At 45.8% G+C, this 15,730-nt stretch overlaps 1 protein-coding gene across 2 annotated transcripts; it reads left to right on the forward strand.

Moving 5' to 3' along the window:
* The first annotated feature begins 1,759 nt into the window (after positions 1-1,759).
* LOC139321966 (mothers against decapentaplegic homolog 6-like) lies at positions 1,760-11,870 on the forward strand. 2 transcript variants are annotated; one of them, XM_070950920.1, is made up of 4 exons: positions 1,760-1,901; positions 4,013-4,395; positions 6,300-6,392; positions 9,724-11,870. In XM_070950920.1, the coding sequence occupies exons 2-4, from the start codon at positions 4,017-4,019 to the stop codon at positions 10,260-10,262; spliced, it is 1,011 nt and encodes a 336-aa protein (XP_070807021.1). In that variant the 5' UTR covers positions 1,760-1,901; positions 4,013-4,016; the 3' UTR covers positions 10,263-11,870. The 2 variants fall into 2 exon arrangements, with proteins under 2 accessions (XP_070807021.1, XP_070807022.1); XM_070950921.1 differs by lacking the exon at positions 1,760-1,901 and having other exon boundaries at positions 3,265-4,395.
* The last annotated feature ends 3,860 nt before the right edge of the window (positions 11,871-15,730 follow it).

Here is a 15,730-nt window from a genome sequence, read left to right on the forward strand (position 1 = left end):
AGAGCTGGATGGGTGGCACTCCGGGCGCGCGTTTTGGAGAGAGCTAAGGGCGCAACGCAGGGGAAGGGCAATTCTCTTTGAGATGCTGGCTTTGGCAATGGGGAGGGAGGGAGGGGGGGGCGCTGATTTTGCTAGCAGGACGTGGAGGCGGCGGCGGCGGCGGGGTGGGGAAGCGACCTCCCCAGCCTTGCCTTGCTGGCGCCAAGCGCCGCTGGCTCGGTCCTGGGATCCAGAGCCGCGCGGCGCCAGCGCAATCTCTCGTATCTCTTGGGGGAAGTTGGAAGAGGAAGCCACGAAGATAGCGCGGGGGTCGCAACGCCCTGGCTTCTTTAAAGGGGACAGCCTTGCTGATCTTTTGAAAGCCCACCCCCTCCCCTCTCTTTTCCCCTTTTGGCAGGAGAGCCCCCCCCCCCTCCCTAGCTTAGAAGACCCCCACGTTTAGGATGGAAGGGGAAAAAAATAAAAACCTTGCAAACTTGATTGGATGACTTTCTCCCTATAAAAAAAAAGGGGGGGGAACCGTGGCAGGTGCTGCTGCCCCCCCCACACACCCAGGGCCTTTGGTTCTACTCTGGTCAAAGCAGAATCAGGGGACCTTGAGGACTAGAAACCTGGCTTGGCTGGTGGAAAAGTTCCCGGAGTCCAAGGAGAGCTAGGAAAGTTGGAAAGGTGTGGAATTATCTATAATCAGAGGAGACGGGGTGTATCTCTAGGGCTGCCTAATGGGGTGCACGGGCTTTGATTCTTCCCCTACCTGGGGGGGGGCTTTCAGAGGGGCAAAGTGAGAACAAACCAGGATAAAGAGAAAAAGTTGGCTTGCTCTCAGCCCGGAAACATAGATTGCTTGCTTGTTCCTTTGAGAACTCGTAGTGACTTGCTGCGGCTAACTTAAAGTCAGGAACAGTAACAGAATTGGAAGGGACTTTGGAGGTCATCTAGTCCAACCCCCTGCTCACGCAGGAGGCCGGTAACTAGGGATTCGAACCGCCGAACCTTTCTGATCGACAAGCTTGGTGTCTTAGCCACTGAGCCACAAGTGAACTTCACTCCTGTGCCCCAGAATTTAAACATTGGGGGTCACGGGGGAGGGGAGGAGAGGGGGGAAGCTTAAGGGGAGGAACCAAGTTTCTTTGTTGCTGTAAATCCAGAACTGGGGGTTCCTTCCATCCAGCCCTGATATCAGTGGCTGGATTTGAACCCAGCACAAGGAGATTGCAACATCTTTACTTTACTTTTATTTGATTTGTATACCGCCCTACTCCCGAAGGACTACAGCCAACAATAAAATACATATATACAAAATTTAAAAAGCAGAAATAAAATCGAATTAAATAGTTTGGCCCAGACAAATTAAAACCCCCATCAATTTAAAACAAATTTAAACTTTGAGTATTAAAAATATTAAAATGATTAAAACTGTTTAAAAAGAGGGAGAAAGTTAGGCCAGGTGGAATAAAAAGGTCTTTAGATCAAAGCTGGGGGTGCAGAGGGAAGGGGACCCCAGCATTGCCCCCTTGGCAGACCTCCCCCCTTCCACCGCTAACTGCTCCACTCCTTCAAACCAAGGAATTGGGATCCAGTTCGCCACATCTGGCCGCAAAACGGGGAGAAAAACCCCCCTTTGTTTTGGGGGGGGCTGCCGAGCCCCGAATCGGCCTCATTGCTGCCCTTCAACCCAAACTGACCAACCCAAGATTCCCCCCCCCAGGCAAACTGTGGTTACTCCAAGCAGCCCCCTCCCCGTTTCCTCTCCCTCCCCCAGAGGCCGGGTTAGGGAAGGAGTAGGAGGGAACAGCCAGCAAAGAAAAGATTTGGGGCAGGAAATCCGTAGGTTAAGAGCCCTTCAGCTGTCGGGCAGCAGCATCCAGAGGAGACCGTCCAGCCTTCCCCTCTTTTACGCAGTGAGTGATTTTTTGGGCGGTGGGCTCAAACCCAGGCAGCCCTTTCATTCTAACTTTGCAAAGAGGGGGTGGGTGGGCTTACGATTTGGAGGGGAGGTGTCCTGGAGGCGGTAGAATTCAGGCATCCTTTCCAAAGATGCTCCTTAAGCACTGGGAGTTTCTGCGTTCACACATATCTGGGCTGGATTAGGGGATGGGGACGAGGGAGGGTTCTGGCAGTCCCTGTAACAGGTAGTCCTCGACTTATAACGGCGACTGACGGTACGGCAAGCACTATTTTCCAAAAGTACCTTTGAAGGCCGGACAAGGAACAAGGGATGGAAACTGATCCAGGAGAAATTCAACCTGTTGTGTTTGTGTATCTATATTTTTCTTGGCTGTACACCGCCTTGAGTCCTACGGGAGAAAGGCGGTATAGAAATATAATAAATAAATAAATAAATAAATAAATAAATAAATAAATAAATAAATAAATAAATAAATAAATAAATCTGGAAATAAGGAGAAATTTTCTGGCACAGTGAGAATAACCCAACCATGGAACCAGAAATTGCCTTCATCCCTGGATGCCTTCATCCCTGGAAGCTTTTCAAGAAGAGATTGGACTGCCATCGGTCAGAAATGGGGTAGGGTCTCCTTGCTTGGGCGAGGGGTTGGACTAGATGACCTCCAAGGTCCCTTCCGTGATTCTTATATTCAATGGGACAGAAGTTGCCTTCGGAAGTTGTGGGAGCTTCATCCCTGGAGGCTTTTCAAGAAGAGACTGGGCTGCCATCGGTCAGAAATGGGGTAGGGTCTCCTTGCTCAGGTGGGGGGGGTTATTTATTTATTTATTTATTTATTTATTAGTCATATTTCTATGCTGCCCGCTCTCGGGTGAGGGGTTGGACTAGATGACTTCCAAGATCCCTTCCGCTATTCTGTTATTCTATGGCTCTTAACTTGCAAAGAGGGGGTGGGGGGGTGGTCTTAAGATTTAGAGGGGAGGTATCCTGGAGCTGCACCTTAAAAATTGGACCTGGGTGTTTCTGCATTCACACACATATCTGGGCTGGATAGAGGATGCATTGGGGTCGTGTTTTCACCAGGTTGTGAGAAGGGGGGGGGCGCTGTTGTTCGGGTTAGCTCCGGGATTCGGGGGGTGCTCATTTTAGCAAGTGTGAGGGTCTCTCTTTGGGGAGGGGGTGTGTGACAGCCTCCACTTTTTTTCTTTTTTTTTTTAATTTGATTTATATGCCGCCCTTCTCCGGAGACTCAGGGCGGTTTACAATGCGTTAAGCAATAGCCTTCATCCTTTTGTATATTTATACAAAGTCAGCTTATTGCCCCCCTCAATTTACCCACCTTAGAAAGGATGGAAGGCTGAGTCAACCTTGAGCCTGGCGAGATTCGAACCTGCAGTAATTGCGGGCAGCTGGTCTTAATAACAGGGTGCTTTAGACCACTGTACTACCAAGGCTCTTTCCACTCTTTTGCACGGATTTGTGGCAAAGGGAGCCGAGTCCCATCCTAAGAGAATAATAATAATAATAATAATAATAATAATAATAATAATAATAATAATAATTTTATTTCTATACCGCCCTTCTCCCGAAGGACTCAGGGCGGTGTACAGCCAATTTAAAAACGCAAGACACAACAATGATTAAAAATGAAAATCATTAAATAGATTGAGAGAAGGAGTTTGATAGCGTGACTCCTGTGAAGTCCCACAATTGCGTTTTATTTTTGGCATTATTTATATTTTGCCTTCCCTTCCTGGAACAAAAGGATGGAGGCTTAACGTTTCCTCCTCTGTTTTTTTTCCCCCCATCACTAGTTGTAACAACAACAACAACATCCCTGTGAGTTAGGCCGGGCAGAGAAAGGGAGGGAACTTAAGAGGACATTTAGACCAGCAATGTTATTCTATATTCCCATGGAGCAGAAGTTGCCTTCAGAAGTTGCGGGGAACTTCATCCCTGGAAACTTTCAGAGACCGGACTGCCATCGGTCAACAATGGTGTCGTGTCTCCTGCTTGGGCAGTGGTGGGGGGTCAGGCTAAATGACCTCCAAGGTGCCTTCCCGACTCTTGTTAACCTGTTTTATGTTCTCTTCCCCTCCACTTGAGCCTCATGTTCCGGTCTCGGAGAGCCAGCTTGGTGCAACGGCTTTGGAGATTGCGCTGCCTGACGCCCGGCCTGGAGGACAACCACGGGGTTCTGAAACCCGTGGCCCACGCGCTCTTCAAGAAGCTGAAGGACAAGGAACTGGAGCTCTTGCTGCAGGCGGTGGAGAGCCAGGGGGCCGGAGAATCGGGCTGCGTTTGGGTCGAGCCCCGCGGGGTCAAGCCAGGCCCGTCGGCTTCGCTCCTGCTTTGCCGTCTCTACCGGTGGCCGGACCTCCGCCAGCCCCACGAGCTGAAGCGCTTGTGCTTCTGCAAGAACGCCGGAGGCGAGGGGGCTGCTGTCCACTGCTGCAACCCGCATCACCTTAGCCGTCTCGCTCTCCCCGGTGGGTATGGGGGTGCAAGGAGAGGGAGGGAGGGAGGGAGGGATGCACCCCACGGTGCAAAGGAAGCCAGAGGGGCGGGCAGGCAGAGCGTTGCTCGAAATGGTGCACAGCTCCGCCTCAGAATAAGACCCAGAGGTGGGGATTGGGTCTCTCCCTAGAGGCCTCGTGATGCGACCCCCGTGGGAACGGGCCATTTGGTGGTTAGGGTGTTTTTTGTTTTTTTTTAAATTGATTGATTTAGTGAATGGCATCTACAGAGGCCGTGAAATCGTTGCTGTACGAATTTAGTTTAAATAAAAGATCAGCAAATATACCATCTATATATCTATATCTATCCATCTATCTATCATCCATCCATCTATCTATCTATCCATTCATACCCATCTATTCTTATCTATCTATCCATTTATATCTATCTATCTATCTATCTATCTATCTATCTATCTATCTATCTATCTATCTATCTATCCATTTATATCCATTCATCTCTATCTATCCATCTATCATCCATCCATCTTACCTATCTCTCCATATCTATCTATATCATCTATCTATCCATTCATACCTATCTATCACCTATTTATTTATCTATCTATTCATATCTATCATCTATCTATCCATTCATATCTATCTATATCATCTATATCCATTCATACCTATCACCTATCTATCTATCTATCTATCTATCTCTATCTATCTATCTATTTATTCATATCTATCTATCTATATCTTTGTATGTTAATATCTATCTATTCATATCTATCTATCTATCTATCATCTATCTATCTATTTATCTATCCATTCATACCTATCTATCTATATCTTTGTTTGTTAATATCTATCTATCTATTCATATCTATCATCTATCTATCTATTTATCTATCTATCCATTCATACCTATCTATCTATATCTTTGTATGTGAATATTTATCTATTCATATCTATCATCTATCTATCTATTCATATCTATCTATCTATTCATATCTATTCATATCTATCTATCATCTATCTATCCATATCTATCTACCTATCTTATCTATCTATCCATTCATACCTATCTATCTATATCTTGGTATGTTAATATCTATCTATCTATCTATCTATCTATCTATCTATCTATCTATTCATATCTATTCATATCTATCTAACTATCATCTATCTATCTATTTATCTATCCATTCATACCTATCTATCTATATCTTTGTTTGTTAATATCTATCTATCTATCCATATCTATCATCTATCTATCTATTTATCTATCTATCCATTCATACCTATCTATCTATATCTTTGTATGTGAATATTTATCTATTCATATCTATCTATTCATATCTATTCATATCTATCTATCATCTATCTATCTATTCATATCTATCTATCTATCTTATCTATCTATCCATTCATACCTATCTATCTATATCTTGGTATGTTAATATCTATCTATCTATCTATCTATCTATCTATCTATCTGTCTGTCTATTCATATCTATCATTTATCTATCCTTTCATATCCATCTATCTATGTCTTTGTATGTTAATATCTATCTATCTATCCATCCCCCCCCTCTCTCTGTATGTATAATATATATATATTATATAGTCGGGAATGACTAGCATATATGTGAGAGGGGAACCTCTACCTTTACCTATATAGATATATCTACATATATCTACACTATATCTATCTATCTATCTATCTATCTATCTATCTATCTATCTATCTATCAATATAAAATATGGACAATATAATACAGGGGGTCCTCGACTTACAACAGTTAATTTAGTAACCATTCAAAGTTCCAAGGGCACTGAAAAAAGTGACGACCGTTTTTCACACTTAACAACCACCTGCCTTTCAAAACTTCTGAGGTTTTTTCCCCCCCCCCAATCTGGCCTTTCCACAGACACCCCCCCACCGCCGTATTGCAAACTCTCGCCTTTTTCTGCACCTCTGAAGGGCACCAACGTTTTAGAAAACTACTGCAAAGGATGGCAAGGTAGGTAAGGAGGACGGGAGGTGTGTGTTTGTGTGTGTGGGGGGGGGGGGTTGGCCATGCAATGGGCTTGTTTTAAGTCACAGCTGACACACAAAGGCTGCTGGAGCGATTGGCACCCTTTCCTGACGGCGAGAACAATTAACCAGTGGAACGACTTGCCACCAGAAGTTGTGGGTTCTCCATCCCTGGAGGTTTATCCAAGAAGAGATTGGGCAACTATTGGTCAGAAATGACGTAGGGTCTCCTGCTTGAGAAGGGGGCTGGACTAGAAGACCTCCAAGGTCCCTTCCGACTCTGTTATTCTGAAGGAAGGAAGGAAGGAAGGAAGGAAGGAAGGAAGGAAGGAAGGAAGAAAGAAAGAAAGAAAGAAAGAAAGAAAGAAAGAAAGAAAGAAAGAAAGAAAGAAAGAAAGAAAGAAAGAAAGAGCCTTGGTGGTGCAGCGGACTAAAGTGCTGTTAAAATAGCACTTAGCTGCCAGCTGCCTGCAATTACTGCAAGTTCGAATCTCACCAGGCTCAAGGTCGACTCAGCCTTCCATCCTTTCTAAGGTGGGTAAAATGAGGACCCGGTTTGTGGGGGCAATAAACTGATTTTGTATAAAATATATACAAAAGGATGAAGGCTATTGCTTAACGCATTGTAAGCCGCCCTGAGTCTCCGGAGAAGGACAGCATATAAATCGAACCAATAAAAGAAAGAGAGAGAGAGAGAGAGAGAGAGAGAGAGAGAGAGAAAGAAAGAAAGAAAGAAGGGAGGGAGGGAGGGAGGGAGGGAGGAAGGAAGGAAGGAAGGAAGGAAGGAAGGAGGCGGGGGTTGGACTAGAAGACTAGAAGGTCCCTTCCGACTGTGTTATTCTGAAGGAAGGAAGGAGGAAGGAAGGAAAGAAAGAAAGAGAGTGAGAGAGAGAGAGAAAGAAAGAAAGAAAGAAAGAAAGAAAGAAAGAAAGAAAGAAAGAAAGAAAGAAAGAAAGAAAGAAGCAGGCAGGAGGTTGGACTAGAAAACCTCCAAGGTCCCTTCTGACTGTTATTCTGAAGGAAGAAAGGAAGGAAAGAAAGAGTGAGAAAGAAAGACAGAAAGAAAGAAAGGAAAAAAGAGAAAAAGAGTGAGGCAGAGGGGGTTGGATAGAAGACTTATAAGGTCCCTTCTGACTGTGTTATTCGGAAGGAAGGAAGGAAAGAGAGAGAGAGAGAAAGAAAGAAAGAAAGAAAGAAAGAAAGAAAGAAAGAAAGAGGGAGGCAGAGGGGGTTGGATAGAAGACTTCCAAGGTCCCTTCTGACTGTGTTATTCTGAAGGAAGGAAGGAAGGAAAGAGAGAGAGAGAGAGAAAGAAAGAAAGAAAGAAAGAAAGAAAGAGGCAGAGGGGGTTGGATAGAAGACCTCCAAGGTCCCTTCTGATTGTGTTATTCTGAAGGAAGGAAGGAAGAAGGTAAAGAAAGAGAAAGAAAGAAAGAAAGAAAGAAAGAAAGAAAGAAAGAAAGAAAGAAAGAAAGAAAGAAAGAAAGAGAAAGAAAGGAGTTTGGACTAGAAGACCTCCCAACTCCCTTCCAACTCTCTTATTCCGCCATTATTATTATTATTATTATTATTATTATTATTATTATTATTATTATTATTATTATTATTATTATTATTATTATCCACACAGGCCCTTAGACTTGTCGATCCAAACAATTTCCACACACACACACCCATTCCCCCATCCCCGATTTTATTTTCCTATTTTCCAAAGCGGCCACTTCCTCTCCTTCCTCCTCCTCCTCCCCCTCCCCCCCTCCGCCCCCCCACCCCCCCACCTCCTTCAAAGCTGCAATGCACAAGTGGGGAAGTTAGTTTGTTTGTCTGTCTGGGCGTGCCACGTTTGGTGGATTGTCCCAAGAGAAGGAATGGGAACCCGGAAGGCCACGTTGGCTGGAGGCGAATTTCCTCCTTCCTCCTCATAGACTGCCGAACCGGACTGGACCGGATGCCTTGTTTATTTCTAGCCAGAGGAAATGGCGGCCAGAGAGAGAGAGAGACGCTAAATAGACTCTTGACGTACGAAGCAGGGTTGAACGTTGGCAACCGGCCACCTAGCCGCCTCCCAGCAGTCCCTAGGCGCCTGGTTTGTTTTCCTCCCCCAGCCGGAGACAGGGTTCCCCCCCCCCAAGGAAGTCCCGTGGCTACGTGGCGCCCCGAAACTCGGCCGCACGTCTCGAAGGGTGCCAGCCTCTCCCCAGGGACGCACGCCCAAGACGATGTCCAGTTTTGGTCACGACCGATATATATATATATATATATATATATAAAGATAGATGTTGTTGAGACTTTGGAACGAGGGCAGAGAAGAGCAGTAACAGAGTCGGAAGGGAGCTTAGAGGTCATTTAGCCCAACCCGCCTGCCCAGGAAGGAGACCCTACGCCATTGTTGACCGATGGCAGTCCAGTCTCTTCTATAAAAGCTTCCAGGGATGAAGCTCCCGCAACTTCTGAAGGCAACTTCTGCTCCGTGGGAATATAGAATAACCGAGTTGAAAAGGGACCTTGGAAATCATCTAGTCCAACCCCCCGCTACACCATTTCTGACAAATGGCAATCCAGTCTCTTCTCAAAAGCTTCCAAGGATGAACCCAAAGAAGAAGGGGGAGTCCACTTATTCCCCAAAGCATCCGAAGGCAGGAGAAGAAGCAATGGATGGAAACTAATCAAGGAGAGAAGCAACCTAGAACTAACAAGGAATTTCCTGACAGTGGAAGACAAATGGATCAGTGGGACGACTTGCCACTAGAAATTGTGGGTGATCCATCACTGGGGTTTTTTAAATGGACAGCCATTTGTCTGGGATGGAATAGGGTTTCCTGCTCGAGCAGCGGGTTGGAATAGAAGACCTCTAAGGTCCCTTCCAACTCCCTTATTCTATAAACCCTGATCAATGAATCAACGGAACAACTTTTCTCCAGAAAATGTGGCTTGCTTCTCCATCACCGGAGATTTTTAAGAAGAGAACTGGACAAACCACTCGTCTGGAATGGTATAAGGTTTCCTGCCTGAGCAGGGGGTTGGACTGGATGACCTCCAAGGTCCTTTAAAGGTTAAATCAATTGTCCCACTAAGTTGCAAATGGTTGCAAAACACAAGTCCCCTTTTTTTTTTTTCAGCGCCGTCGCCAAACTCTCGTAAATCAAGGACTATTTACAGATTAACAGAGTTGGAAGGGACCTTGGGGGTCATTTAGTCCACCCCACTGCCCAAACAGGAGACCCTACCTACACCAATTCTGACAAATGGCGGTCCAATCTCTTCTTGAAAGTCTCAAGCGACGAAGCTTGATTTTGTAACCCCTTTCTCTCCCGCAGATACCACCCTCTCCCGCTGTTCCCTGAGAGACGGCTACTGGTGCAAACTGGCTTACTGGGAGTATCGCCTCCGGGTGGGGAGGCTCTACCCGGTCCACGAAGATTACGTCTGCGTTTTCTCCAACCTCCCCAACGGCAACGGGCTCTGCCTGGGCCAGCTGGCATCCCGAAACCGCAGCCAGGCTGTCCGTCGAACCCAGGCTAAAATCGGACGCGGTTTGCTGCTCAGCCAAGAAGCTAACGGGGTTTGGGCGTACAACCGAAGCGAGCACCCCCTCTTCGTCTGTTCCCCTACTCTGGGGCCCGTGGGGAGCTCCGCCCCTCCGGTTCACAAAATCCAACCCGGTTACTCCATCAAGGTCTTCGATTACGAGCGGGCCACGTACCTAACGAGCAGACATCCGGGTGCCGGCGAAGGGCCCCACGATGGGCACACGATCCGGATCAGTTTCGGGAAAGGTTGGGGTGCTTCGTACACTCGACGGTTCATTACCGCTTGCCCGTGTTGGCTGGAAGTGCTGTTGAACGCCCCGAGATGAAGCCATTTTTTTTGGGGTGGGGGGACACAACAACCAAACGCAGGGGGTTGTGGGAACATACCGCGCCCCCTCAACGTAGGTTATTCGGAGAGTCAAGAAACTCAACTTCCTTTGCCGGAGAGGTCTTAAAGCTTTGAGGAGCTCCCCGCTCGCCCTCCGCTTTCTTCCCTAGTATCTATTGCTTTTGTGACCTAAATGCAGGTAGTCCTCGATTTACGACCAGAAGGTCCGCTGGCTAAGCAAGGCGGTTGCTCTGTGAGATGCACCCAAATTTTTTAATTTTTTTTTAATTTTTTATTTTTTTTGTTAGCCAAATCATTTATTAACTGCCATCGTTCAGGGAGTCCCGCAGTTGTTAAAGCGAATCTGGCTTCCTCCCGTTTTTTTCTTCGTTTGGCGGGAAACAGCGGGGGACGGTGGTTAAAGAAATCACCGCCGTTGTTAAGTGGGTCACAGGGTCGTTATGCAAATCCGGCTTTCCCCCCTTCCCCCCCCCTCCTTGGCTTTGCTTGTTGGAAGCCAGCTGAGAAAGTCGCAAGTGCTGATCATTGGCCTCTGAGATGCTACGACCGTCGTAAATACAGACCGGTTGTCAAGCACCTCAATTTTGACCCCGGGGAGCACGATACTGGGTTGGTCGTAAGTGCAAGGACATTAAGTGCCTTTTTAAAGGGCCGTTGTAACTTTGAACAGTTGCTAAATGAAGCATCATAAGTCGAGGACTGCTTGTACCCTTGGGAACACAGCGTCAAGCAGGCAAAACATTTACAAAGGAGGGGAACCCCCCACATTTTATATATTTTTTTGGGGGGTGGCGAGAATTCTCTGCAAAATTGTAACGCGAGGACGGAGCAGAGCACACGAATCTCTCCGGTAACAATTTTGTAAATTTTTCCATCCCATTTCCTCCAAAATACATAAGTGAGTCCTCACCTTACGACCCCCAACGGAGCCCATGTTGCTAAGCGAGACATCTGCTCAGCGAGTTTCAGGCCCCCCCCTTCCTTGCCGCACTTTTGTTCCAGTATATCCCTGAGGTTGTTAAAAGTTAGCCGCACGGTCGTTAAGCGAATCCGTCTTCCCCTTTGACCTGGCTCGTCAGCAGGTCGCAAAAGGGGATCGTGTGACCTCCAGGACGCTGCGGCCAATCGTAAATATGAGTCAGTGGCCAAGTCAATCTGAATTGTGATCACATGGGATCCAGTATGAAAAAGCTAAATCCCCCCCTTTTTTTTCAGCGCCGTCGTAACTTTGAACAGTCACTATAAACGAACGGTCGTAAGTGCGAGGACTGCCTGTACGCGGTCCTAGCACTGTAACTGACTTGATATAGAGTCGCCCCATCTTCTTCTTCCTTCTGGAGCCGAACATTGGAAAACGAGAAGAAAAAGTCAAGTTTTTTGGGGTGGGAGGATGACGAAAGATGAGAACGATTGGAAAGACGGCGGGAAATCGATTCGTTACCAGGTGGTTGAAACATTAAAATGTTCAGTTTTGTGGCTGAAGAAATCGTAAGTTGCTTTGTGGTTTGAGAAGTTTCGGAATTTGGCTAAGCGATAAAGATGTCCGTGTTGTGGGAAACGTTTAGGAATATTTAGGACTGAGGTTTCCTTCTGTATATCTCTAATTAATTAAATTTAATTAAATTGCTTTTTAAAAAACGAACGATTTTGGTGGTTATTGCGAAAAGAAAAAAACAGCAAAACCAGTACAAATCAAAAAAAAATTTTTTTTTAATACTGTGCAGGTAATCCTCGACTTAACGACCGCCACGGACCCCAAAAGTTCTGCCACTTAGCGAGACAGTCCTTAAGTGAGTTTTGCCCCATTTTACCAACTTTGTTGTTAAGGGAAACTTTTGAGGGATAAGCGAACGTGGCTTCCCCGTGAATTTTCCTCGTCCGAAGGTCGCAAAATGGGGATCATGTGACTGTCGTAAATACAAGTCAGTTGCCAAACCTCTGAATTTTGATCACGTGTCCCCGGAGATGTTGCAACGGTCGTAAGTGCGAAAAAACGGTCGTAAGTCACTTTTTTCAGCGTCATAACTTCGAATGGTCGCTAAACGAACTGTTGAAAGTCGAGGACTATGCAATAGAAGTGCAAATCAATTTTTTTTTTAAACTGCACTCGAAAATCTTAAATTCGAATGCATAAATGCCCAACGTCTATTCTAAATATTAAATATTCTCATCCAGGAATCTAATTCCATGGTTTTTACAATTATCCAGTGCTCCTGAGCATGCACAGAGTGATCACCGACTGGGTTTTTCTCTTGCTTATTTGACTGAATCAACCTCCTGCGTGGCAAGTTTTTGGCAATTGGAAAGGCAGAAACGTGAGGGATTTTTAACTAACAGGCTCCTGAGCATATGCAAAGTGCAATTCTTCTACTCCATTGTGCACGAACAGCGTTAAATTCCAAATGCATTGAATTTGGGAGGTTTTAGTGGGGGAAAGGTCAGGGATCAGCAGAGGCTAAATCACCCCTCCTTTTTGCAAATATATGCATTTAAAATAATAGACAAATAAATATGTTTTTTGGTCCACAAAACCCCGAAGTTTGCAGACCTGCCAGCAGAGGGCGCTCGCTGCACAGTACTGCTAAAAAAAAAAAATTCACAATTTTCTATTTCAAAGTTTGAATTCAAGTGGAAATTTATTTCAATTATTTGCCAACTTAGCTGCTGCCGTCAATAAAATGGGCTCATTTTTTCCATCCTGGTTAGTTTTTGAGGTGGGGAATTACAGCTTTTGGGGGAACCCAAAATGAATATTTTCGATCGCAAAATATCCAGTCCTGGGGATTAGGATGGTTTTATAAACCGGGTTAAATGCGTTGTGCGAATTGTGTTGTTTCCTTGTCGATCAGGGGTTGTGTTTCAGGCTCAAATCCACCAACTGCCACTTGTAAACCCCCTAAAATTGTAAAAACCCCTTGGCGACTTCCTATTGTGTAGGACCAGTCAGAGGCAGTTTAGAAAACAAGCCACGGTTAAAACAAACCATGATTTCCTGAAAACGCAACCGCCATTCACAGTTGCATCGATGTCAGGCCTGGCTCACGGAGGCTGCTTTGCAGACAGTTCTCGACTTAACGACCACCACTCTGCTCAAAATTTTCCGCTGCAATGTGAGACGGTTTGAGTTTTGCCCCGTTTTACAACCTCTCTTATCCACCATCGCTAAGTGAGTACCGCTGCCGTGGTTAACTTACTCACACGGTTCTTAAGTGAATCTGGCTTCCCCGTGGACTTTGCTCGTCAGAAGGTCGCAAAGAGGAGAATCGCGCAACGCTGCGACCGTCACAAATCGCCAAGCGTCCGCATTTTGAACGGCCGTAATGTGTGAACGGCGGTCCTAACCCGGTTTTTTTTTTCCCCCGTAGTGTTATCGTAACTTCAAACAGTCGCCAAACCAATGGTTGTTAACTCCTGTAATCAAGACAGGCCAAACGTTTGATCTCCTTGTGGTCTCCCATCCTGTGGAAACGGAGACGACAACGAGCTGGGCCGAATCGTGCGAATCTGCCTCCAGCAAGGATCTAAAGATCCTTGGATGGTTTGAGGTGGGGCTGTGGGGAGAAAAAGAGAGAGAGAGAGAGAGAGGGAGAGAGAACCACCCCACCCCACCCCACGCTTTCATCTGGGGTCTGTGATTGACAGCTCGGGAATCCGCCCCGTTCCCGCCTGTGGCTTTACCGCTGTCTGCCAACTCAACCCACTTTTTCGCTGAAAAAATTCAGCCGGGGAGGGTTGAGTAGCTCGGTGGGGAAAGAGTGGGGTGGGTTTCCTGTGTGCCAACCACTTCAGAGAGGGGTGGGGGGGGGGAAGGAAGAGGGGCACAGCTGGTAAGGGGGGAATGCCAGGCTCCCCACACGCCACCCCAAAAACCACCCACCGCCTCCAGATCCCCACAACGTCGCCCAAAAAACCCCCCAGCCCTCAGTTTTCGGTGGGTTGTTGTTGTTGTTTTTTTTTTTGCTTGGTGCCCACTTATAACCCACTCACCGCCTTTCTTCAAGGGCTGAGATTGCAGCAGGATTCGCACTCGCTCCCGCCAATCTGGGGTTTGTGTGGCGACACGCATTTCCCCCCCTTCCCCCCCCCCTCCCGCCGCCCCACCGAAATAGGCTGGCCCGTTCGACCTTAATCGATGGACGTTTTTTATTATTATTATTATTATTATTATTATTATTATTATTATTATTATTATTATTCTCCCCCACTCCCCCGCTATAAGGTAAGGCTCGAAACTCTGGGCTAAGGTGGTTTGCAATTGGCTCACGAGGACTAGAAGCTTGGCTCCGTTTGGGGAGAGGATGGAAGCTGGCAGTCTCCAGGAAGGCACACCTGGTTTGGATGAGGGAAAAAAAAAAAACATTCCGCGATTTTAATTGTAAGGGTTTCTTAGATCTTTCAATTCCAACCGCCTGCGGTATAAAATCAGCCCGAGAAACCTGCCTCGTTTTCTGCTGTCACAAGGCCTTTATCTGGGGGGGTGGGGGGGGGAAGAGGGAGGGGGGGTTATTAGCCAAGGCTCCTGGTGTCTCTGGAACTCCCTGCCTCAGGAAGAAGGAACGACTCCATCTTTTGTTTCTTTGCAAACAGGCCTGGTAGAAAACGCGTTTTATTTATTTATTTATTTATTTTTAAAATCCTGCTTCTGTTGGGGAAGCTCCCGAGTTTTTTTTTTTGTTGTTGTTGTTGTTGTTTTTAACTTTTCTGTTCTCAAGGTTGGCCGCTGCTTCGGATGGCAGGAGGGATTCACCAAAACCATGAAATAAGACCATGGTAATATTCGCATTCGCGTCCCACGTAAACCGGGACCTGCATATTTGAACAGGTTATGGGTGTGTGAACCCTTGGGATGTGAAAATGGGACCATAAGATCAATGCCCAGAAGGGAAATCTATCTATCTATCTATCATCTATCTATCTATCGCCCTCCTAATATATCTTTATATGTTAATAGCTATCATCTATCTATTTAATCTCTCTATCCCTCCTAATCTGTTAATATCTATCACCTATCCATCCATCCATCTATCTATGTCTGTCCGTCCATCCATCGTCTATCTATCTATCTACTACCTACCTACCTACTTACTTACCTACCTGTGTATCTCTATCCATCTGTCTCTCTATTCTGTCTCTCTCTCTCACTCACTCACTTTCTCATCTATCTGTCTATATCTCTCTCTCTATTAATCTCTCTCTCGTCTATCTATATCCCTCCTAATCTGCCTTTATCTGTTAATATCTATCATCAATATATATCTATTAACCTCTATATCTATCTATCTATCTATCTATCTATCTTCTCTGTCATATCTATTTATTTATCTTCTGTCTTATCTATCTTATCTATCTATCCATCTATCTATCTATTTATCTTCTCTGCCATATCTATCTATCTATCTATCTATCTATCTATCTATCTATCTATCTATCTATCTATCTTCTCTA

The sequence above is a fragment of the Pituophis catenifer genome, unplaced genomic scaffold (genome assembly GCF_029215685.1).
Source record: "Pituophis catenifer annectens isolate HBS135680 unplaced genomic scaffold, rPitCat1.0.hap2 SCAF_10, whole genome shotgun sequence".
Classification (NCBI taxonomy): Eukaryota; Metazoa; Chordata; class Lepidosauria; order Squamata; family Colubridae; genus Pituophis; species Pituophis catenifer.

Excerpts from the sequence above, each read along its gene's own strand:
- LOC139321966 (XM_070950920.1), top strand. The coding sequence starts at position 4,017 with ATGTTCCGGTCTCGGAGAGCCAGCTTGGTGCAACGGCTTTGGAGATTG. Across the intron at positions 4,396-6,299 it reads TAGCCGTCTCGCTCTCCCCG|ACACCCCCCCACCGCCGTAT; the intron begins GTGGGTATGGGG and ends GCCTTTCCACAG. Across the intron at positions 6,393-9,723 it reads CTACTGCAAAGGATGGCAAG|ATACCACCCTCTCCCGCTGT; the intron begins GTAGGTAAGGAG and ends TCTCTCCCGCAG.